Source organism: Oryzias melastigma, linkage group LG18, assembly GCF_002922805.2.
Source record: "Oryzias melastigma strain HK-1 linkage group LG18, ASM292280v2, whole genome shotgun sequence".
Classification (NCBI taxonomy): Eukaryota; Metazoa; Chordata; class Actinopteri; order Beloniformes; family Adrianichthyidae; genus Oryzias; species Oryzias melastigma.
The window spans coordinates 23,202,888-23,228,249 of NC_050529.1; the positions used below are offsets into that span (position 1 = coordinate 23,202,888).

Genomic DNA, 25,362 nt, shown 5'->3' on the forward strand with positions numbered 1-25,362 from the left:
AAAGTAGAGGGTTGAACTGAATCCTGGGGAAAGGGAATCGTTGCATCCCTGGTAATAGCACAGTTCATCATAGATCCCCTTTTGAAATAATGGCAGTAACTTCTAATGATTGACAGGAAGTACTGAAGATCTGGATGCTGCTAGCATGCTAGGCTACATAGCATTTTTAAGGAAGACAACTTTTTGTTTGTATTGAGAGAACAGGGTATATTACGGGTCAAGAGGGAGTGAAGATCTCCTTCCATCTATCCATCTATCTCATCAGATGGTCTTTTTTAACCACTTTCATGATTTTACTGTTTTGTGGGTTTTTTTTCTGTGTAATTTAGCTTTCTTTTTAAATGTTTTTTTTTTTTTCTATTGCGCATTCTGTTCTGCATCCTGATTGGCTGTAGACCTTATCAATCATCCTCCTCAGTGCTATGTCTCCTGTAGTGTTTTTTTTTTTGCCTGAATCTTTATATCATTTCTCTTATTTCTCTTTGAAGGTTTGAACTTTGAGAGTCTAAGAGAGAAAAAGTGTGAAAATGCTGACGTCTGTCTGAGTAAAGTGTATAAAATGATAAGTGAGGAGATTTACAGCCTTAAAATATCCCACTTTGCAGATTTCACCTATCGTTGGTTACTTCTAGAACATAATAAATGATGGAACATAGTATTTGAATACACTCACACACTCCATAATCCTGAATGTTAAGTTTTTAAAGAAGAAAAGTTGCCTACAGTTGGGTTCAGACCGCACGGTCTCATGGTGAGGGGCACCTGTCCTCAGTGTTAACCATCAGACGGTGGCTGGGCTCTCCTGCCCACCTCCAGGAGATGAAAGCCCTTCAGCCCTGTGCCCTCCTCTCCTCCACTGACAGTAATAATGCCAGCTCCTCTCTGTGTTCTCCTCCTTACAGTGATCAACCGTCCGCCCACTCCTGCACTCCGACTGCAGGTTTGTCAGTCACTTAACCCTTTGTAGAATCGATGCTGCATGTGCTTACTGCAGGGCTTTGAGTTTATCACATTTTTAGGAATAAAGCAACAGCTTAAAATTAATATCTTCAATTATTTGAGCTATTTTTTTAAGAGTTTAAAATTCAAAATTAACTGAGGAGTTTGTACGCATTAAATAACAGATAGCAAATGTGTTCAGCTAAAAGACGACGGTGCTGAAATAGTGATGGAGCGCTGTTTGTTGTTCCTCTGCCAGCGCGCCGCTTTGCCTGGCGGTTGAACGGCAGCTGAACAGATCCATCACAGGCATCTGTCTCTCAGCATCTTGGTATCTTCAGATGTCGGCAAAGCTCGGAGGGAAGTCTCATTAGTCTGGAGACGTCAGCACATGGAAGGCTCACGAGCACACCTGAGGGGCCACGGCCCTGCACCGGGAATGTCTACCTGAGACTGCAACTGGATAAATAAAAAAGTACATGTTTATATTAAGGTCATACAGTCACCAAAAAGACAATATTTGGTGTTGGTTAGCATTAGCATATTTGTAAAACGTGTTTTTCTACAGCCTCATTTGAAAAAAGGCACATAGAATCTGTCTTCTCACCTGTATGACCTTTGTCCCTCAACAGGACCCTTACTTTTACATTACATTTGAGTTTGGGTAATTTCTCAAACATTTGTTCTATGGCTTCATCATGAAAATGAAGCTAAATTGTAAGTAGAAAAGTTGCATTATCTGCAATAATGCTAGTGTGAATGTTTTTGGCTGAAAGTAGTTGCTGAAGATGCTGAAGCTTTCTGCTAAAACAATGTGACACAATTTACTTTAACTGCTAAAGTGATTTGTTGAAAATGCAAAAGCTATTTGCAAAATGTTAAATTTGCTAAAAGACTGGAAATTTAGTCAACTAACTATGAAAGAGCGCTGAAGGTAACCTAAATTTCTGAAAAAAATGTAGTAAATTTGCTTAAAAATCCCCTATAAATGCCAATTTTGCATAAAATATTTAGTGTGTTGCCTTAATATGAGCTGAACTCCAAATTAGGCAAAGAAAAAGCTAGCTCTTTGCTTAAATATTAGCTAAACTCCAAATGGGCCAAAAATTCCTCAGTAAACTAAACTAGTCAAAAATTTTACCCTGTTGTTAAAATAGAAGCTAAGCTCTAAATTTGCCTATAAAAACCTCAGTAAATAACAAATTAGCCAAAAACGTTAGCATGTTGCTAAAATAGAAGCTAGGCTCTAAATTAGACTATAAAATCTACATTACATAACAAATTACAGTAGCCAAAAATGTTAGCATGTTGCTAAAATATTAGGTAAACTCAATTTTTTTAATTACTATAAAATATGAAAATATACCTCATGAATATATCTAAAGGTTTGTTGCTAATCTACTTAAAGATTAGAAATTTGAAGACTTTCTTATTCATTTCCTATGGGGCATTATTTTGCTCAATATTTCAAAAACTATAAAGTTTATGAATAAAAAAAATACAAACAGTAACGTCCTGAACAGGCATTTTGATACCAAGATTACTGAAATTACTGAAAGTGTGATTAAATTTTTGTGTTGAAAAACGGACGGAAAGAAGCAGAAGAATTACTGTAGTGTGCTGAATGCTTACTAAGCAATCACACAACTATGAAGAGCTAATTGTTGCTGCAGTAACTTTCACTTTGCTGAAAGCCTCCATTTTTCTTTCGATGACGTAAACTCGAGCATGGAGTGGGTTGTTGGAGAGATGCTGGAGGTGGCCTTCACTCTCAGTCATTCTGGCAGCAGTCACAGACAGAAACTGCTCAAATCACAGCACCATTGTTGGTCCAAAACCACAATCAGAACTGTATTGTCAAAAGCTCTGTTTTACTAAAAAAACAGTAAAAAGGCTCCAGTCCCCGAACATAATTAGAGACCTTTGGAGAGCCAGCAGCAGCAGCACTCGTGAAGCTGTAACAAACACGCAGACGACAACACAACGCTCCGTCTGATGTGGCCTTGCTGTGAACCAACGGAATAATCAAAGAACAGTGAATCCTCTGGATGTGTGTCAGCCAGAAACGCTCATGAAACCAGAGAAGACATCATCCTGTCAACCGTCAGAACACTGGAAACCTCCAGCCACTCTCCACAGAGTTCATCACAAACACATGCTTTACATATCAGTATAGTAAATCATTTATGTCCTTTATTGTGTGAATGCATTCAATGCATTCACACTATTGTGTTTCTGTTTCTCTTTATTATTATTATTTATTTCATCTTCCGTACGTTTTTTGGAACGTAAAAACTTTATCACACTTTATGCAACTTACACAATCTTGGTATCAAAACGTTCAGCACGTTAAGGACATTGCTGCTTGTATTTTTGGTTTTCGCAAAATTTACAGTTTTCGCGATATTACGCAATTTATGCGAATTTTCAGCCCTATGTTAAGTCAATGGGAAAATTTAAAACTTTTTACTGCACCTTAAAACTTTTACAATATTGGTATCAAAACGTTCAGCACGTTCAGGACATTAATGCACGAACTTTTGGTATTCGTACACTTTACGATTTTCACGCAATTTAAGCAATTAATGCTAGTTAATGCAACTTAAGCACTTTACACACTTTACACACTTTATACACTTTATACACTTAATACACGTTACACAATTTAAGCACCTACTGCAAATTTAAGCAATTTACGCAATTTACAACTACCGCATTAGCGCGATAATGCATTCACACATGCATTATCGGAGGTAATGCAATTTTCTAGTTTACCTTTGGTCTTCCTCAAGACTGATTTGAATTTTCTTTCATCGTCATAACTACATTTCCCCATAAATAAACGATGAGTTACTCCATATCTTTACACTAGTGTTGTTTCTTTGCAGGATTAAAGAACAATTACTCTCAACAAAACAACTGAAAAGAAACCCTCAGAACTATTTCATGTTAACAGTAAACTAAACTGAAACAACAATATGTCTGTGGGAGATTTAAACTTATTCTTTTACACCTTACAAGCTCTACTGCTCATCCTCATATTCAAATTCCTGTCTGGGCTGGATTCCACTAAAAACACATCATCAAGTTTAGTGACTTTCGTTTTAGATCTAGTACCTGAAACACTGGAGGAGCTGCCTTCTTACCCTTCATTTTACATTACTTTATTCTGTACCATTTAACAATTGTGCATGTAAGTGATGTATTTTCAACTACTTTTTCTGTAGGTTTTACTATCGTATCTTTATGTATTTATCTTTTCAGTCATGTACTCGTGTGACTGTATGTGTACTGCTTAATGACTGTGATCCTGACACCTAGGGGTGATTTAGAGTCACCAATTAACCTATGAAGCATGTTTTTGGATGGTGGGAGGAAGCCGGAGTCCCCGGTGAAAACCCACGCATGCACGGGGAGAACATGCAAACTCCACACAGAAAGGTCCCAGCCGGGAGTCGAACCGGGGCCTTCTCGCTGTGAGGCAAGAGCGCTAACCACTGCGCCACCGTGCAGCCCATAAATCAACTTAAACCTTAAATAACTTTTAATGTTTTGCTCTGCAAAAAAATATATATTTTGTCAAAATTATACAGGTTAATAATAAGCGCAACATAATATCGGGTCATTAATAACAATAAAATAAAATGATCTGGAGGGCCGGATAGAATTATCCGGAGGGCCGGATCCGGCCCCCGGGCCTTGACTTTGACACATGTGGGCATGTTTCCTCAATTACATATTTGCACATTCATTTTTGATTTTTTTATTTACCTGCACAAATAATATTCAAGAGAAGAAAGATTAAATCATTTAAACATAAAAGCACACTGAGTGAGTAAAATATGATTATTTTTATTTCATTTCCTTCCTAAACTATTGAAATTTAAATAAAAGACATCCAGATCTTAAAACATTATCTGCTGACAGCTGGGACCAGATGAAAAGAAGCCCTATTTCTATTCCTCTGCTTAATTTTTTTCTGTGTTAACAAGGAGCAGTTACCTTTGAGCATTCTGCATGACATGTCAGGCTTTTCTGAATCCCAGTCGGGGCAGAGAGGAGACGGGAACAAAATGGACTGATATCACTGTCAGAGACATTCAGTGCTTTAATAACAGCCTCTCCTCACTTCCTTTGTGCTGACAGGAATGCAGATATTACCTCTGCTGGTTTATTGTCTCCTCTCCTCCTTTGCCCTCTCTCCCTTCAGCACTGCCATTCACCATCCCATTCGTCTTTGTTCCGTCTTTTCCGTGAACATTTCCTCACGTTTGTCTCGGTGCCACTCCCTTTCACCACTAACCATCCTCCTCTTCCTACCTCGTGGTCTTGTGCGCTCGCTCCTGATCTTGCAGGGCTGCCGACGCCTCTTAAGTCATTCTAATCTTACAACATCGGCTCTGTAATACACCTCATTATGAGTGGTAGGCATGGCAATCAGAGCTCTAAACCCTCACTCTTTTCCCTCCACTTCTACTGAGGATAAAGATGCTAGCAGAATAAATCCTTGAAAATATGGATTATGTCTCATGAGCAGATCCTTCATCCTATACAGCCATAACGGGGTGACATCCTGCTTTTTTGGAGGTGTGAGAGACAGCTCGAAGGATTTGCTCGTGACGGTACGAAACAGTAGGAAGCAGCAGCTGGAGTTCTGCTGGCACTTAACCATATACACCTTTTTTAATTTAATCAAGTCTTTTGTTTTAGAGGATTTAGCTGTAGTCCTCCCCATGGTTCATCCTTCCATGTGACAAAACACAAACTAAGCTCTCCATATTTATGTAGTATGTTGGAGATAATGAAGTCAGTAGGAGATGAATATGAGAGCAGAATAAAAATAGGGAAATATATATGAGAAGGACCAGAGAGCATCTTTAGGACTGATGGAACATCCACTTCTGAGAGGATTGTGCAGCTGGGTTTTTGGGATGTTTCTTCGGGTTCTGTTTTCATGTCCGTCATGTTAAGGTTGATCAGTCTTCATTAAGTTAATTACTCTCAGTGCGTTGAATTCAGTTCAATTTTCAATTCAATAATATGTATATAGCCCAATATCACAAAACAATTGCCTCTTTGGGCTTCGTCAGTCATAAAATATAAACAAAAGCTGATTGCTGATCTAAACTAAACAGGCTAAGTAAAACTGGTTATCCTTGTCCTTAGACCCTCATTCTCATTCCTGGTAAAGAAAAACTCCTAAAAAACCTGATTTCCGGAAAAAAAGAAGATGTCCACATATAGGAGAGATCCTATTCCAGGACGGACAGGAGATTTACCAGGACTATGAAAGAGGAATTTTCATATTTAACTCTACAACTAAGTTTTTGAATAGAGTTCAACCAGATAGGAGTGGGGAACAGGTGGGGGTGAGGTCCACAGCCAAGACGAGCCAGAGGAGTGGTCCACGGCCAAGACGAGCCAGAGGAGTGGTCCACGGCCAAGATGAGCCAGAGGAGTGGTCCATGGCCAAGACGAGCCAGAGGAGTGGTCCACGGCCAAGAAGAGCCAGAGGAGTGGTCTACGGCCAAGACGAGCCAGAGGAGTGGTCCACGGCCAAGACGAGCCAGAGGAGTGGTCCACGGCCAAGACAAGCCAGAGGAGTGGTCCACGGCCAAGTGCAGGAGCACAGATGGTCCACCTGGAATCTGCCGCTCTCCCGGAGATTGTTTTTACTGGTTTTCCAGTTCTTCATAGTTAGGTCCTCTGCTTTATCACATTTGTTTTTTCTTCGTGGATTTTTGTTGTAATAAAGTATATTTAATACATTGTCCGATTTCTGAAACCATTCCTCATCTCCTGCATACTGAGTTCCTTGCAGAATTTTTGCTGCAGTGGCAGGAGGTTTTTACTACTACAGTCAACGCCCACTGACTGTGTCAAAAAGGTGGACTGACTAACATCACCCTAGAAGGTGGCTTTCTTCTGGCTCCAGCGACACAAACTCAATTCAGACGCTGTTTTTCTGCGAAACAGATGCCGTGATTTGGAGCCAGACAAGTAAGCAGCGATTGGTCCAAGTTGGTCTAATTCACCGTTGCTATGGCAACTACTGTCACCAATCAGTAGTGAGCATGTTGGAAAGCCACACCCCTTTTACTGAAACCAGGCTAGGGAAAATCTGTCAATCACATATTTTAAGCATTTGATTGCAGGCTCCACATTCTCTTACTGAGGCATCTGACTGGCCACTTTATAACTTAAATAACTTGTAATAAAGAAAAAAAAATGGATTATCAAGAATATGTTAAAATGAAGGTGTTTTTTCTGACAGAGTAATAGCTGTTTTTGGAGCCAGCAGGTACTTCCTGTTTGGAACTAGAGAGGGCGGAGGAATTGTTCAGTCCAGTTTGTCCACATCATGCCATGCCACATCAGATGGGTTTTCCTACAACTGTTTTCAACCCATGCTACGCCACCTCCATCCATCTGTTCCCGAGGGCCACTGCCAGGACCATACTTCAAAACCCCGTGGAGGGTCGCCGGGGCAGCTACTCTTCATGTGTCTCTGACTGAGGAGGGTCGCCGTGGCCAAGTTTCATGTTCCCTGTCCCTGAGGAAGGTCGCCGTTCATGAGGCTTCCCTTCATGTTTTCAGTTCCTGGAGAGAGTCATCAGGACTGCTCCTCTTTTTGCCTGTTCCTGAGGAGGGGTTCTCTGTAAACCTTGTGCTATCCTAGGCATGTTTACATTAAAACTGGACCCCACGAGACAGAACGCTCAACTTATATTTTCAAGGATTTTTTATCTTCAATGGTGTCTGTGGCAGACATGGAATCATGTCCACCTTTGTCATGGGAGGATCACATATCAATGTAAGGGTGGGGTCATCTGGACCCCATAATAGAGCACAAGGGTTAAAACTCCTCACTGCAACAGGAATCTGAACTATTTTCAGGTTTGTATTTTGTTTTGTTGTTCCTCCAAGCGTTGTTGGGCATCTGGGATCTGCCCATTTAGGGAGGGGTACTGTCAGGATTCTGCACTTGGATTTTTTTCTTGTACTGTTTCTTTGGTTTGTCATGTTCTCTTTTTCTTAGTGTCACCAGGTTAAGGTTGATCATTCACAGCTTCCTCTATGTCAGTTTCCAGTTCTTCCTTGTCAGGTCGCCTTTTTGTTTTTCCCTTTAAGTCTATTAAATGTTTAGGTCTCTGAATTCAAGCCGTTTTGGGTCCAACTGCACATCCAGTTCATGACACACATTAAGCTTTAACTTAATGTGCTTGATAGAGTTGTACATACATTTATCTTATATTTGCTTTGTATGATTTTGATCTGTCTTCAAACCTGCATACCTTTATTTGCAAATAAAAGATTTGCAAAAAAGTAAAGAACTATTGTCTTAGCTAATTGTCACAAACAGGGAAGAAGTTGCATTGTGTGCTTGTATTTTCTGCATGAGCCATGCTTTGGCTCAGTGTCCTCTGCGTACGTCAGCTTGTGAGTGTCTATGTGAGTTGGTTTATTTCCAGACAGGTTGATTCATGTGCCTCATCCCTCCAGCTGGGTTCCCTATCGATCAGGCTGACTTTGGGCTTCTGTTGACCGAGGCCTGGGAGCAGCAGAGCAGTTATCTATAAGAGATACACACAACTGCTGAAGCATCTGTGGGTTACTTTTTTAATCTTTTCCTCCACCTCCAAGTCTTCCCCTTGAAGAAGGCCGCATGCTGACAAATCTGTCGATACCTTGCCCGCTAATTTTTGCACGGACTACCTTTTAGTGTCAAAGCCGGCAAAGGTTTCACATTAATATCATCTAAATGCTGCTGACTGCATTCGCCTGTCCTAGTTAACACGATCAGGGCTGTGAAGACACGGAAGATAAAAGGCTACTCACTGTGAGGAGGTAGCTACTTATCAGCTTCATACTACGGTTCAGATGAACCGCGAGTGGGTGGCGTGCTTTTAAGAGAATTTCGGCTGCACAACACGTGAAAAATCAATCATCTATCAGTGCACACAAGATTCACTCTGAAACACTAATTTAGCAAAAGAACACAAGTATTTCTTAGTGCTTGTTCAGCTTATTTGTCGTGTAAAGACTGTTTACATCACTGTCGAATATTCATGTTCTGCATTTGCTGTGTGGGTTTTGTTGTGTTTTATCCTGTTTGGCAGTTTTGTTACAAAATAACAAACAGTCACATCGATTATCTCTAGTGATCAAGTGTTTTTGAAATCCCACATTTCAACATGTATAGAATATGATTGATTTTAGGTGACAGAGTTTGATTTTTTTATTGAAAATCCTAGCTGAACGTGTTAGCAGAGCATGAAATCAAACATTCAGCTAAAGCAAAACTTGGAAATTCAGGTTTTATCCGCTTAACTAAATGTGACACATTTTTTTCTTTTAAAAACAGATTTCATGTCTGTTGTAAAAGGATTGGATTTATCATTGAAACTGGTTTTTTTGGTGTGGGGGACTTTGAAGGCTTTCATTGGATAAATCTCAGTGAAAGATCAAACACAGATAAACTTCTTGTATTTCCATGACTGTCTGTGTGGGCAGACAAAACTTACTTTCCTTGTCCTTTTTCCTCACACATTAGTGTTAATACAGACAAGATAGGATCTGTGTTGTGACAGCGCACAATCTGATAACTGCCAAACAGCTTAAGCTATGCAAGATAGAGAAACTGCAATATTCAGTTTGAGAAGAAGCTGATTGTGCCTGAAGCTCAGTGTCAGTCATCATGATGGATTACCCATCTGCTTCACCATTTATTCCTAACCTTAAAGAAATGCATGCCAACAGACACACAAACATGCAGCCTCTTTCATAGTTTTCACTTTAAAATCAGAGAACTCAGTACAAACCCTAAACTGCACAAAAGCTTGTTATATTCGTGTTGATACAGATGAGATAATTAGGAGAAATAGAAAAAGAATCGAAGGCATAATGAATACTTGCATTCACGTGGGCCTGCTATTTTCCCCTCTCTTGAAGAATTACTGGCCTACTTATCATGTTAATTACAAGTCTCTTAATTATCAAGCTTAATGAACCTGAAGAGCATCATTCAGTGTTCAGTCTGTCTTAGCACAAACTGCAGAAGGCCGTGTCTGAATCAGAGTTGGAGAGGACATTTGAAATGAAAGACTGATTTCTATTGGACTAACGGATTTCCTGCACTATTGGGTGCACCAATTATGAGGTGCACCGTTAATGCACGGTCCATTTTCAAACCTGTGTCATATATAAGGCTTACCAAACTATAAGGTTGATTAGGTAAGACTAAAGAGTAAAAAAAGTAAAAATCCAGTAACTGCATTCACTGTAATTCTAAGACTTATCAGTGATACAGTAAGGATTAGCCATGTTAGCGTATTCACGTTATCTGTAACACAGAAGATTAAAATAATTACTCCAAAACTTGTTAGTAACACATAAAAAACACAGTCTCATTAGCCATGTTAGCGTCTTCACAACGACACACAAGTAAAAAAAAAAGGCTGATACCACCAAAAAATAAACGTTTGAGTTTACTCCAAAACTTGTTAATAACACTTAAAGAAACACATCTCACACTGATACAAGTTAGCCATGTTAGCATAATTGCAACAATCCACCAGTAAAAAAAGAAAGCTGATACCACCAAAAAAAAAAAGAAAAACAAAAAAACATTTACTCCAAAACTTGCTAGTAACATGTAAGGAAACACAGTCTCACACCACTACAAGTTAGCCATGTTAGCTATGTTAGCATATTTACAATAATACACAAGTAAAAACAAAGACTGATAGGGCCTACAGCTAAAACAAACACTATAGTGACTACACTAACTCTAAAATTTGTAAGTAACATGTAAAATAAAAGTCTCACACCACTATAAGTTAGCCATTTAGCGTACTCACCACAACACACAAGTAAAAAAAAGACTGAAACAGACAAAACAATCATTATTGTGACTATGCTAACTTCAACATTTATTAGTAAAATGTAAAAAAAACAGTCTCACACCATTACAACTTAGCCATCTTAGCCATGCTAGCATATTAACAATGACACAACAAAAAAAAGGCTGATACCGCTAAAAAAAAAAATAATCATTTGAGCACACCAACTCCAAAGCTCAGTAACACGTAAAAAAACACAGTCTCACACTGCTTCAAGTTAGACATGTTGACATATTCCCAACAACACACATGTAAAAAAAGACTGATACAGCTAAAACACACATTATTGTGACTACGCTAACTCCAAAACTTGTCGGTGACATGTAAAAAAAACAATCTTATACCGCTACAATTTAGCCATGTCATCATATTCACAACACACAAGTAAAAAGAATACTGATACTGCAAAAAAAAGGAAAAAAAAAGAAAGCGTCAGTGTGAATACACTAACTCCAAAACTCATTAGTAATATTTAAAAAGAACACAGTCTTACACTGCTACAAGTTAGCCATGTTAGCGTACTCACCATAACACACAAATAAAATAAGACTGAAACAACTAAAGCAAACATTGTAGCAACTACACAAAGTATTAACCTTGTTAGTAACATGTACAAAACACAGTTTAACACTCCTACATGTTTGCCATATTTTTGTATTCACAGTAATACTCAAACTTTTTTGACACATATCCATCCATCCATTTTCTTAACCGCTTCGTCCCTGTCGGGGTCGCGGGGGTGCCGGAGCCTATCCCGGCTACTGATGGGCGAAGGCGGGGTACACCCTGGACAGGGCGCCAGTCTGTCGCAGGGCCTCAACCACACACACACATCCACTCTCACATTCACACATAGGGTCAATTTAGAGTCACCAATTAACCTATGAAGCATGTTTTTGGACGGTGGGAGGAAGCCGGAGTCCCCGGTGAAAACCCACGCATGCACGGGGAGAACATGCAAACTCCACACAGAAAGGTCCCAGCCGGGAGTCGAACCGGGGCCTTCTCGCTGTGAGGCAAGAGCGCTAACCACTGCGCCACCGTGCAGCCCTTTTTGACACATATCTAAAAAAAAATTAAAATAATAAAAAAAACAGTTCAACACTAGTACATGCTAGCCTTGTTAGTGTATTCACAAGTCCCGACCTTATTTGCAACACATTAAAAAAATGCACTAATACAGCAAAAACAAATGCTAACTCCCAACCTTGTTAGTAACGGATCCAAAAAAAACAGTTCAACACAGCTACATGTTAGCCACATTAGCATATTAGCAAAACTTAGTTTAATTTCTAACTTGTAAAACAGAAAAACAGACTCGCATTTTGGCAGAGAAATGTGTACCTCTCAAAATGTATTGGATATCAGTGAGTAGAACCAGGATTAATCGACACATTAATGTCCCTGATAACCCTATAAAAGGCATTGTTGTTTTTTTGAGAAAAGACTGTAGCTAAAAGACAGCACAGTCACAACAGACATTCATAAATTGTTTCTTGGTTTCCACATTAGCCTTTCGTCTTTACATTTCTCCACCATGCACTCACACTTCTATCTTCATTTCCTTTTTAATTCTAAGAGACTAGCTGGCAGTTTAACAGTTATTTTACATATGTGCATGTGTTGATTTATTCTTATCCTGTGAAGCACTTTGTGACTGCTGTCTAAAGGTCCTAAATAAGCATTACTTACTTGAGTGATTTCTCCCCAACATGCAGCATGTCCATCAATTTATACTGATTTTGGAGCCACGAAACAAAAAAGAATCCCCAAAGTTTGACTTTAAAATGCTTAAATACTTTAAAGGACTCCAACCAGATTGTAGCTAATCGATAAAAACAGAAAGTGAGTTTTCTGTACGCTGTCATCTCTCGCCAAAAATATCAAGATGAAATCACTTTTGAGGGAGAAATCAAATTTGATTCTTGGAAGTCTGTGCAACTTCTTTGATTTAAGGATTAGAGCTGTGGAGCGCTCATTGCTGTCTTAACAATTACTCTGAGACTAATGGAAGCGGATGCCGTTAATCTTCACATGCTGGCACCGATGCACATCCAGCAGCACACTCCATCTCCTCCTGTGCTGCCATCTCCTGCTGCTCAGATCAATACGCAGAGCTCAGCCATCATATATTATCAACCTGGCGTCATTCATAACAATTCAACCAAACTTTTCAGTGGTCAAATTATCGCGGTGTAATTATATTTGATTGATACTTCAGCAGGATGGAATGTTATGCCCCAGTTATCCAGTTAGAGGTTAGTTATTGCTACGTCAAGTTGATTATTATCTCCAAAAGAGCGTCAGATCGATCACAGCAAATATAAAAATGCTACATAGTTCTGAGTTATTTGTGTTATTGCCATGTAAACGAGTTTTAAGACCTGTTTTCATGACCTAATTCATGAAACCTCAACTGATACCAGACACGGTACTGGAACCACACCGGAACCAGATGCGTACAGGTCACGAACCGGTACCAGGCGCGGTACTAAACCTAAACCGGAACAAGACACGATCCTGGACCTGAACTGATGCCTTCCACAAACCAGGCCCATACGCAGTACCATACACAGTGAAGGACACAAAATGGTACCAGACGTGGTGGTACTGGACCCAAACCGGTACCAAACACGTTACTGGACCTGAACCGGCACCAAGCGCTCTACTAAACTTAAAGCAGTACCAGACACAATCCTGGAACTGAACCAATACCAGACGCGAACCAGACCCAGACGCAGTACCATACGCAGTACACAACACAAACTGGTACCAGATGCAGCAGTACTGGACCCGAACCAATACCTGATGCGGACCAGGCCCAGTCCCAGTACCATACACAGTACAAGACACAAACTGATACCAGATGTGGCGGTACTGGACCCGAACCGATACCAAACATGTTACTGGACCCGAACCGGTACCAAGCGCGGTATTAAACCTAAAGCAGTACCAGACACGATCCTGGACCTGAACCGATACCTGACGCGGACCAGACCCAGACGCAGTATCAGCACAGAATACGAACTGGTACCATACGCAATACTGGACTTGAACTGGTAGATGCGGTACTCAGCCTGAACCGATACCTGATGCAAACTAGGCCCAGATGCAGTACCATAGCCAGTACAGGACTCAAACCAGCACCAGGGACGGTACTGGACTTGAACCAGTACCAGACGCTGTACAGGATATGAACCGGTACTAGGCACGGTACCAGAGACTGTACTGGACGCAAACCGATATTGGACGCGAGTTTGGGTCCAGCCCGGGTTAGGCTGAGGACGAGTTGGGGACACCCAAAAAGTGACGGGGAGAGGTCCCAAACGTCAAAATGTGACGACTTGAGAATGAGGATGTGCTGTTATAGAAGCAAGAGCGCGCAGACCGGGAGAGATAGAGATCCAGAGCATTTAATCATATAGCTGGGCAATTTACCGCAAAGCTTACTGTCACCACTCGACCTACAACCAACGGGGGCCTAAAAGAGGAATTGCTGAAAACTCCGGCCACTCAGTAGAAACTAAGCTCACAATCTACTGGAGTTACATCGATCGTGCTTACATTTAAAAAATGCCACGTGAGAGGAGCACATCAGTAGCAGATTGTGCCAGTCAGGTACTGAGCACAGTTATGTTCTGACTGTAAGCTATCATTCTAAAACAGAACGCAGTCTAAATTATTAACTCCCAGTGTGTAATTCCATATTCCACGTATCCCTGCACATCGCCAGGTCCACGTTTCTCCTTTCAGAGTCACTGCTTTGTTAAAGCACAATGGGGCATATAATGGCGTTAACTGGGCCTCAAATGGAGCAAATGAGTGGCCGTTTAATTGTGAGTTACAATGCTTTCTTTCCTGTGGTAGAGGATGAGAGCCGGGCGCCTTGAGTAGTAATTATCTCAGGTAGCTTTATCATTAGCATGGGCCTCTGGTTTGTAAATGCAGCCACAGGCTCAGATTCTGCTTTGTGGATTGCTCATATTGTTGTGCTCTTCCAATGTTGAGCTGTTTATTTGCCCACAAGAAAATCGTGGTAGAGTCTGGCTGCCTTGCTGAGGACAATAGGGTGTTTATTTCTTTTTTTTTTTTTTTTTTGTCTTGGTTTGTGGTGAGCAGCGTTTCAGTGGAATCATCAGGTTGCTGCAGCAACAAAGAACTGTGTCTCTGTAAGCAGAGTTGAGGTTTCAAAATGAACTTCTAAATTAGAAAGGCTGTTTGGAACCAGATAAATGGGAGTAAAAGCGTCAGTTTAGTGCCAATAACTGTTTCATTATCACAATACTGCTGATGCTTCATTTGAATCTCATTTTGTTTCTGACAAAAGCTCAAGTCTTAAATTGCCGCAGTAGACCACAGAGTCTGAATATATTTCATTGTTTATGCAAAATGAAGACGAAAACAACTGCATGACAATAAAGCTGAAAACGAGGATAAAATGCTTCTGAGCACCTGTTTTAGAAGGAGAAATGGGTTATGAATGGAGGAGAAAACACTAACTTAACAATGGCTTGTTCAACATTTACGCTTTCAAAGATTTTAACCAAATTCTGTGAGAAGTTCAGTAAAGAAGTACCCTTGATAGAGAGGTGTCCACAGGATTTAACTCAGACAAAGTGGGAAATAGAGGTGGTTACAGGTGATCTTTGCAGAACAAGGTTTGAGAAAGAGACGACTTCTGGTTTCCTGATCAAGCCAGCTACTCTGTCGCCACAGCAGAGCTTGATAGCTCAATGCAATGGAGCTCGCTAATGAGCTCACTAGCTGGATACAGCAGAGCTTGCTAGCTCGCTACATGGATTTTGTTAGCTTGATATAGAGAAGCTTGCTACAGCGGAGCTCGCTAGCTGGCAACAGGGGAGCTCACCAGCTCGATACAATGGATCATGCTAGCTCGATGCAACAGTGCTTGATGCACCGGAGCTCGCTAGCTCGGTACATCAGAGCTTGCTAGCTTGATACAATGGAGCTCTCTAGCTCACTATATCAGAGCTTGCTAGCTTGGTACAATGGAGCTCACTAGCTCACTACATCAGAGCTTTCTAGCTTGATACAATGAAGCTCGCTAGCTTGCTGCATCAGAGCTTGCTAGCTTGATACAAAAGAGCTCGCTAGCTCAATACAACAGAGTTCGCTAGCTCTATACAACAGAGCTCACTAGCTCGCTACATCAGAGCTTGCTAGCTTGATACAATATAGTTCACTAGCTCGCTACATCAGAGCTTGCCAGCTTGCTATAACGGAGCTTGCTAGCTTGATACAACAAAGCTCGTTAGCTTGCTGCATCAGAGCTCGCTAGCTTGATACATCAGAGCTCGCTAGCTTGATACAACAGAGTTCGCTAGCTTGATACAACGAAGCTCGTTAGCTTGCTGCATCAGAGCTCGCTAGCTCAATACAACGGAACATGGAATCCCGGTTCGTGGGTTAAATACAATATTTTTTGCATTTCATGAAATAAAAGGAACAAATGTCCCAGCGATATCAGAGCTATCCAGTCGTTCAGTTTTGATCCAGATTCCAGCTCAGATGAGGAAATAAAAAAAAGACGTTCATGGGTCTATTTATCTGCAAGTGGATGCATCAAAACAGAATTGGGCAGGAAGCTCATGGTCCACAGTTGTAGCACCTCCATCACTGCTACAAGCTTTTTCAAGAAAGTTTTGGGGTTTTTTTTTTTTTGCTCCTGATTCACCACGATTTAAAAAAATAAATACTCAGAAATGCAATTTTCTTTATGTTAGTCCTCTATCATGAAAAAATCTAACAAGATAATGTTAAAAACACCATTTTCATTAGAGTGTGTCTTTCATTGCTCCTTTCATATGTAAAAGGGGTTGTTCCCACTGAAATTCTGCTAACACGGATGAACTCCAATATTCTCAATAACATCACCAATAGTTCATGAACTTGTCAGTAAATCTACAGAACTAAGCCACATTGTTACAGAGATGCAACAGAAAACCCAAAACGATCTCCTTCCATCAGTTTGAATATGATCCAACTCATGCTTGTTGCCCTGATCAAATTTTTAATAGTTCTTGCTCCTCTGATCTTGACCTTTGTCTCGTGGTCAGAATGATTGCGCCTCTAATTTTAAGGGGTTTGACCTTTCCGCACAGCCTGTTCCTGACCAGAGCCTGAACTCTGAGTTTGTGAGCTGCCCGAGTCGTTTAACGTGCAGCATTAGTATTCATGCGTCAGCCAAATGCAGATTGGACAAACCTTGAAGAGCACACACACACAAACAAACATGTTTTGAAGTGTGGAGACCTACAGTTGATGCTCCTGCACTCCTTAAAGTTTGCTAGCGACTTATTTGTATTCATATCCTTCTAAATCGCCTGTAACACTTCTCTGCTGCCAACTACAAGTCCAGTACTGTTTGTGACTAAAATGCAAAGTGGCCAGAGGAGAAAAACAAAGAGTTAATAAAGACAGCGACACAAGCAAAGACGAACTGATCTGCATTCATCCTATTTCCCTCCTGTTTATTATAATTAAAGCTCAATAAACACAAGTTTACATTTCTCACTCAAAAGCCCCACAAATATGACTTATTAAAAAAAAAGACTGAATTGTAGGAGATATTAGCAAGATAATCTTTAAGATTTTAGATTTAAATATCAGCATTCCAATTTAAGAAAAAAGCCCTCTCAACCACTACCACTCTAAAGCCTGTGAATTTAAATATCAGCTTCAGATTTCATTTCACAAACTTCCAGAAAATGAAAATTAGAGGAGCGAGACCACAACCTGGAATCCCAAACTAGCTTGTTAGGCAATAAAACCTTTGCAATTTGCATTTTTATTGGACGACAATTCAGTTTATGAGTTGCAGAAAGCAGGCATGAATAGTTTGTGTCTTTTCACAATAAGTTGGTGAGAATGCGACTTCTTCCATAAACAATGTGAACGAATGGAGTGAAAACTCAAAACGGCTGCAATGCACCAAAACTAAACAAGATCGCTTCAGCGCTAAGTCAAATCAAAAGTCCCTTTTTAACCCTTTAAAACCAGAGCTCCAGTGTTTATGTTCTTTCATTTAGTTTTCAGCCTTCAGAATCTACTGGAATTATCGTGTTAACGGTTGAAAAGTTACACAATGTAAAGATTTTGTAATTAGGCGTCACTAAAAATACCTCAGGTGTTAAAGGGTTAAGCAAATTTTCATTTTTTTTAACAACTAAATCAGAGAAAATGCAGGTGGAGATTAAATTTGACTATTATAAGTGTTTTGTGTGCGAGGAGATGTTTACAAATGACTGCAGGACAGACATGAAGAAGACTCAATGCTGACTTACCAACTTGAGATGAGTCACCTACAGGGGCAGAGAGAGAGAGAGTATGGGTCAGTCCAAGGAGTTACATAAAACCACACTCTGGGTGATAGATTCAGCAGAACTAACACACGTGTTCATTGAAACAATAGCAGATATCATTCTAAAGTGGATGAACGGGATTCTTTCAGGAGATGAAATGGAAAGGTCAAAGGGAAACATTCAGGTAACACTTTTCCCTCCTGAAATACCTGACCAGGTATCCACATCTTCAAAGACACACTCCAAATATCTTGATTTATTGTAAAAAAGTTCCCACTGGTCTTTAAAGGGCAATGGAGCTTTCTAGCTGTAGAGTTTAGATCCAGATTCCAGCACAGGCGAGGCAAACAAAGACGTTCAGTGGCTGAGCAGGAAGCTTCTGGGTTGCCCTTGTAAGTCCTGTGTCACATCTTCAAGCTTTTTCCATCCAAATTTACAACAATTTGCTTAAAGAAATACTCAGCAATGCAATTTTAAGTTTGATTTTCTTCATAGATGTCCTCCATCATCAGAGCAAAACATGTTAAATACATCAAAACCAAATATTTCACTGGAGTGTGTCTTTAAAGAGACAACTCAATAAAAACAAGAACATTTTGATTTGTGATAAAGTTGCCAGGCTGCTGCAACATTTCCTGGAAATAAAGAAAGCTTGTGACTGGACTGGCAATTATCTCTTTAGACTGGGGCTCAGCAGAGGAAGCACTCCAACTAGTGCTGGGCGACATAGAAAAAAATGTATATCATGCTATGGATTATTTTATATCACAATACCAATATATATCACGATATTTACCACAGTGAAGTTTATTTTCAAATATTCGCTAAAAAAAATTGACAAAAATGTAATTATTTACTTTTTTCTGACTTCATTTTTTCATGCAAAATGTAACTGACTAGTTAAAAAACTAATAATTTCACAATAGTTTTTCAGTAAAAAACTAATTTTTTGCACAAAAGACACTTTTCAATTACCCACACAATATATATATATATATATATATATATATATCGCACACACAATATACTGTATATCGTCATATCGCCATCAGATAACCTGCATGTCCTGTCATAAAACGTCTAGCTCCAACACAACAAAGAGAGAGTGTTCGACACGGATCAGAGCAAATGAAGACACACTAGCTGCTCAAACATCTCATCCATTAAACCTCTTCACTCCTCCACGGATACGGACAACATACCCCACAAGAAATATAGACGTACCAAAGCGTGTACCTGGCCTCTTGTAATACAGCAGCTGTGTACAAATATAAGGTTATGGTAGCCGTCTTCATAGTGTGGGAGACAGAGCGGGGGTAATCATCTTTTACTGAGGGTATATCATTTTGGAGAGCAGATAGGACCCAGAGGAAGAGCCATAAAGTCTCCAGTGACCCCTCTAGTACAGTAAATAACTGGAGCTGGATCCCAGCAGAATTTTAATACCCATGAAGGCATTTTATGGAGAGAAGTCTCTCGGGCCAAGGCTGGGGAGCTGCAGCTTCCTGGCAAACTCTACGTCCAGCATCCTGACTTTATACATGCAGAAGACCCTCTATTGCTCTATAGAAGCATCACAAACACACTCAGCACTCACTGTTTGTTTTCTAAAGACGCTGAATATTATTCAGTCAAACCATAGCAATTTTTATCTTTGCAAAATACTCTAAAAAATAAATAACGGTGAATAAACACAGATTCAAAAGTAAGAAAACAACACATCAGAAATCAATGAATTCAGTAAAACACTAACTCAGCAGGACTCCTGCTCACACAGTTTCACAGTTAATATTTCATCTCAGCTCCCGCTGCTGTCAACTGTCACCAAACTAAGGCTGGGGCTTCTCCCGCTAAGGTCACTTGCATTTCGAATACAAATACAGAAACTCCCTCTGCATCGGACAAAGCGCAGAGAGAAGACAAATAAACGGTTGGATACATTCTAATAGAACTAGAATAGAACATCTGTATTTCTCAGCTCAGTTTGAATAAATCATTTTCATCTTCCACTGCAGGGATGACAAACTCAATCGCACAAGGGGAAAAAATCCAAAACACCCTTTAGGTCGCGGGTTGAACAGGATAAACATTAATTGAACACTAAACTAAATATTTAAAACTTTAAAACCATAACTTTTTGACATAATTATGAATTAGATAAATTGCATTAATGCTAGTGTGAATGCTGTAAGCTGAATTTGTCTGCTGAAGATGCTAGTGCTGATGGCTGAAGATGCTGAAATTGATAGCTGAAAATGATGAAATTGATAGCTAAAATCACTGAAGTTGGTTGCTGAAAACGCTGAAGTTGATAGCTAAAAATGCTGAAACTGATAGCTGAAATCACTGAAGCTAATAGCTGAAAACGCGGAAGTTGATAGCTGAAATCACTGAAGCTAACAGCTGAAAATGCTAAAATTGATAGCTGAAAACGCTGACACTGATAGCTGAAAATGCTGAAATTGATAGCTGAAAACGCTGATACTGATAGCTGAAAATGCTGAAATTGATAGCTGAAATCACCGAATCTAAAAGCTGAAAACGCTGAAGCTGATAGTCAGCTAAAATATTAGCTAAATGCCAAATTTGCCTAAAAACAAACAAAAAAAACTTAGGTTAGCCAAAAGAGCTAGCATGTAGCTGAAATATTAGATAAACTTGTAGATAGCCAAAAAACTGAAAAAAGAGCCTAAATTCAACACGGTCTCAGTAAAATGCGTACATATGCCACGACTTTGCACTCTGAAATACCGTGTATAATATACGCCAAACACGCTTTTTGCGTGCATATGATACGCAATGGTAGAGAATAGGTTGCGCCGGCGTACATATACACGAGTTTTTAGGTTTCGTTTTGATCACGTGGTCAAAAATCCTCCGGCTCTTTTCTAAATGACGTCGTTCCTGGTTAAGGTTAGGATTACGGTTATGGTTAGGGTTAGAAAAGCAAATTGTTCGTTTGTGGGGCTGTCTGTGATGCTCACGGCTCCACCAGGGGACGTGTCAATCGTGGAAAACACATTTAACACGTTTAGGACCGCGCGTATTATATAAAACCGGTTTTGGCGTATATTATACACGGTATTTCCCAAATCGTGGCATATGTACGCATTTTACTGAGACTGGGCTCCTAAATTAGTCAAAAACAGCTAGTGTGTAAACATTAGTCCAATTTTAAAACAGCCTAAAAAACTGAAAAAAGTCTAAATTAGCCAAAACAGCTAGCACGTAGCTGAAATATTAGCTAAACTCCAAAATAGCCTGAACAAATCTTAGTTCTTGCCAAAATAGTCCTAAAAGCTAGCAGAATGCCAATTTATAAAACTGTTTAACATAATTCTGAATCATAAAAAGTCTGTAATATTATTCCAGAATTAATCAACTTAAACCTTAAATAACTTTCAATATTTTACTCTCCATAAAAATATATTTTGTCAAAATTATACAAGTTAGAAATGAGCTAAAGATAATATCAGGCCATTAATAACAATAAAATAAAATGATCTGGAGGGCCGGATAGAATTACATGGAGGGCCGGATCCGGCCCCCGGGCCTTGACTTTGACACATGGTCTACAGCATAAAGGATAACTCATTAAAATTTACAGCATGAATCCAGACATTCATCAAATCTCTACCACATGTGTTACTTTTTAAGACAATTATCAGCTTGAAATGACTAATTCATAACATTTTGTTCTACTCTTCTTATGCATTTAACCAATGTTCGATTATTTATTCTACATGCCACCACATTCTCTGTGTTCATCACATGACATGTCAGCTGCTGATCTCGTCTCTATTTTAAAAGCTTGTTGAGCCGTCCAGCAAAAAACAAGAAGGCAAGCAATGCAGCTATAACCTTTTTATGGAAATATTGGAGAATTGTCAAGAGTGATGTGCAGCACGTAATTGTTTTTAGTCTTCTGGACCCTCAGCTGATGCTGCAGCTGGTGCCTCCGCCCCTCCCACAGAGGGCTAAGGCTGGCTCAGATGGGGATTTCTGCAATCCTGGATGTGCATTTTTTATTAGTTTGTTTTTTTTTCCTCATTTTTTAATATCAAAATCATTTAAAATCGATAATGTTTGTTGAAAAATAATTTTTGTGCATCTTTTCCCAGCCTAAAGTCAACTCAGAAAAATTAAATCCTCAATTTGCTCCTCAGGATGAGCTTTTGGATTGTTTTTGTTTTTATTGTTTTTAATTTACACATTAAACAGTTTATTATCTTAAGGAACCTCTTAATTCTGCACCATGAAAGTGTTGTTTGTCTGCAGTAGACATCATTCTGGTTTATCACGATAAACTAATAATCAGAACTGAATTCAGCAGCTTCTCTAGAACAGGGGTTCCCAAACTACGGCCAAAGGGCCGGATCTGGCCCTCCTCCACATTTGGCAGGCCCCCCAAACAATAAGAGACGCATCATTTTATTTCCTCAATCTGGCCCACAATGAACGTGACTTTTAATTCCAACCCCTGCAGTCTGAACTATGACGGGAGAGGATGGAATATTTATTGGTTTAATTTTTAAAATGTTTTAGTGTTATTTTTTCTGTGAAGATTGCAGAAATTAGCCAGAAAAGTTGCATTCCCTGTGATAATGCTAGTGTGAATGCTTTTTGCTGACAGTAGTCGCTGAAGATGCTGAAGCTTTTTGCTAAAAATTGACTTTAATTGCTGAAGCGATTCACTGAAAATGCAAAAGCTATTTGCAAAATGTTTAATTTGCTAAAAGACTGGAAATATTTAAGAACTATGAAAGAGCGCTGACGTTAAGCCAAATTTTCTGAACAATTTGTAGTAAAATTGCTTAAAAATCCCTAATACATGCCAATTTTGAAAAGAAAAGTGTGTTGCTTAAATATGAGCTGAACTCCAAATTAGCCTGAAAAACCTTAGTAAATTCCAAATTAGCCAAAAAAGCTCACTCATGACTTAAACACTAGCTTAACTCCAAAGTAGGCTATTCTAAATTCTAAATTTGTCAAAAACATTAGCCCGTTGCTAAAATAGAAGCTAAACTCCTAATTAGAATAAAAGAAACCTCAATAGATAGCAAATTAGCCAATGAAGCTAGCACATAGCCTAAATACTAGCTAAACTCCAAATTTGCCTAAAGTTTCTGAGTAAATAAATTAGACTAAAACGTTGCTAAAATAGAAGCTAAACTCTAATTTAGCCTATAAAAACCTTAGCAGATAAAAAGTAGCCAAAAATGTTAGAATGTTGCTAAAATATTAAGTAAACTACATTTTTTTTAAATTACTTTAAAATATTAAAACGTAGCCCATGAATAAATTTAAAAGCGTCTTGCTAATCTTAATATTGGAAATTTGATAACTTTACACATTCATTTCTATGGGGCATATATTGCTCAATATTTCAAAAACTTTAAAGTTTATTTATACAACAGTAATGTCCTGAACGAGTTGAAGGTTGTGATGAGAGGATTGATGAAATCAGTGAAAGTGTGATTGAGTGTTAACATGAGGATTAAGGTGAAGAACAGAGCAGGAGAATCACTATAGTGTGAATGTTCACTAACCATTCACACAATTATTTAAAATGTGGTTATGAGTGGCTGTCTGGAAAACCATAAATGTTTAGGCTGATTGTTACTTTTTCTGTTAGGCTACAAACCGACCATCAGAGAAGAAAATGTGAAGAAGAAATTTGTGGATCTAGAAGCTCCTAAACGTGTCCAAACAGCTGGCCTGTCTCACCTCCACTGCACTGCATTTAAGTGAAGGTAGATGTTATTCACATTTGTGTCCTTCCTGTTTTCTGCATGTCCATGAGAGTACAGTCTGTTCAGAGCGACAGAGTTAGCATGAAAAAACAAACTTTTAGCAATTAGCTGTCAAATAACCAGTCAAAGTGTAACGCTGTTAGACAGTCTTTATTTCCTTCATTTTCAATACTGTCTTGAAGTTGAGTTATGTCACCTGGACAAATCTAAACCTTCAGTGAATTTTTCAGAAATATTCATAAGAATTTGTCGCATCGTTGCATCCTGCTGCTACTGCTGGACCTTTTCCCATCCGATCCTTCTGCTCACCTGGTAGGTGTGGCCAGTAAATCTTAATAGCACCTGGCAGGTAAGCTAGAGGAGGCCTCACCAGGGAGCAGAGCAGTAGTAATTTGAGTTGTGTTGGTATGTTTTGTTCTTTTCTATCTCAGCAGTCTTCCACTGCTGGGTTTTGTTATTTTAGTTTGGGGTTGGTAGTCTTGATTTGTGGGCTTTGTTTATTTGTTTTCTTAGATTGTTTTGTTTAGGGGGAGCTGCTGACCCTGACGGTCGACATGGCTGGGTCAGCTTATTTTATGTTTGGCCGAGGAACCAATTCCCTTTTGATTTGTCTTTTTGTTTGTTCCAGCGCACTAATTATTTGATTTTGTTGTTTCATTTCAGGACACTATATTTCCTTTATTTAATAAACTGGGTTTCTTTTGTTCTCATTGGTGTCCGGTTTTTGTTATTGTCCCCTTTTTTGTAGTTTCCCCCCAGATGAGCCAGGTTTAGGGATCTAACACTCATAAATGATAAAAATGAAGTTTCACAGTCTATTATTAAGGCAAAGCAGAGTTTTGTTTCTCTAACACATTATTTTCTGTGGTGAAAACCAAGAAAGAGATTTATTTTTGTTTCAAATCGAGTAAGAGTTGATCCCAAAAGTGTTGTATGTAGCTTACCCGTATACCAGTTAATTTATTCAGCATGTTAGTGACCTTCAAAGCATTTTCCCGTTATATGAAGCAGCTCTGTTCTCTATCTGTTTGGTTTTCAGACCAACAATTTAACAATTTACCTTTTCCCCTCTGTCTTTTTCTCTCTCACACACACAGATCCCCTCCTCACGGCGCATTTGCACACCTCTTTTCTGGACGCTGGTCTTTGCTATAATCCTCTGGACTCTATGCTGAGGCTGCAGCCTGGTAATTCACCAAATCCCTCGCTCCTCTCTTCTGCTCACACCTCTCCTCCAATGTCAAGTGCTCCTTGACAGTGCATGTAAAACCCGGCACACAATCATACAAGACAGGTCAAAAGTTTTTCCAGCCACCACTAATGAACCTCCGTTTTACTTTTTCCTCTCTATAAATCTCATTTTAGAAACACCTGAGTTATATTTTTCCACAATTTTTTTTTTTTTTTTTGGAGCTTGATTTTTGGAAAACTATTTGAATTATATGT

At 39.4% G+C, this 25,362-nt stretch overlaps 1 protein-coding gene across 7 annotated transcripts in view; it reads right to left on the reverse strand.

The window, feature by feature from the left end:
- The window catches only part of nrxn2b (neurexin 2b), an 802,710-nt gene that overhangs the window by 537,137 nt on the left and 240,211 nt on the right, over nt 1-25,362 (reverse strand). For all 7 annotated transcript variants that reach the window (XM_024287560.2, XM_024287559.2, XM_024287558.2 and 4 more), the window contains one exon: nt 18,146-18,163. In XM_024287560.2, the coding sequence (XP_024143328.1) occupies nt 18,146-18,163 (18 nt within the window). The remainder of the gene's footprint in view (nt 1-18,145; nt 18,164-25,362) is intronic.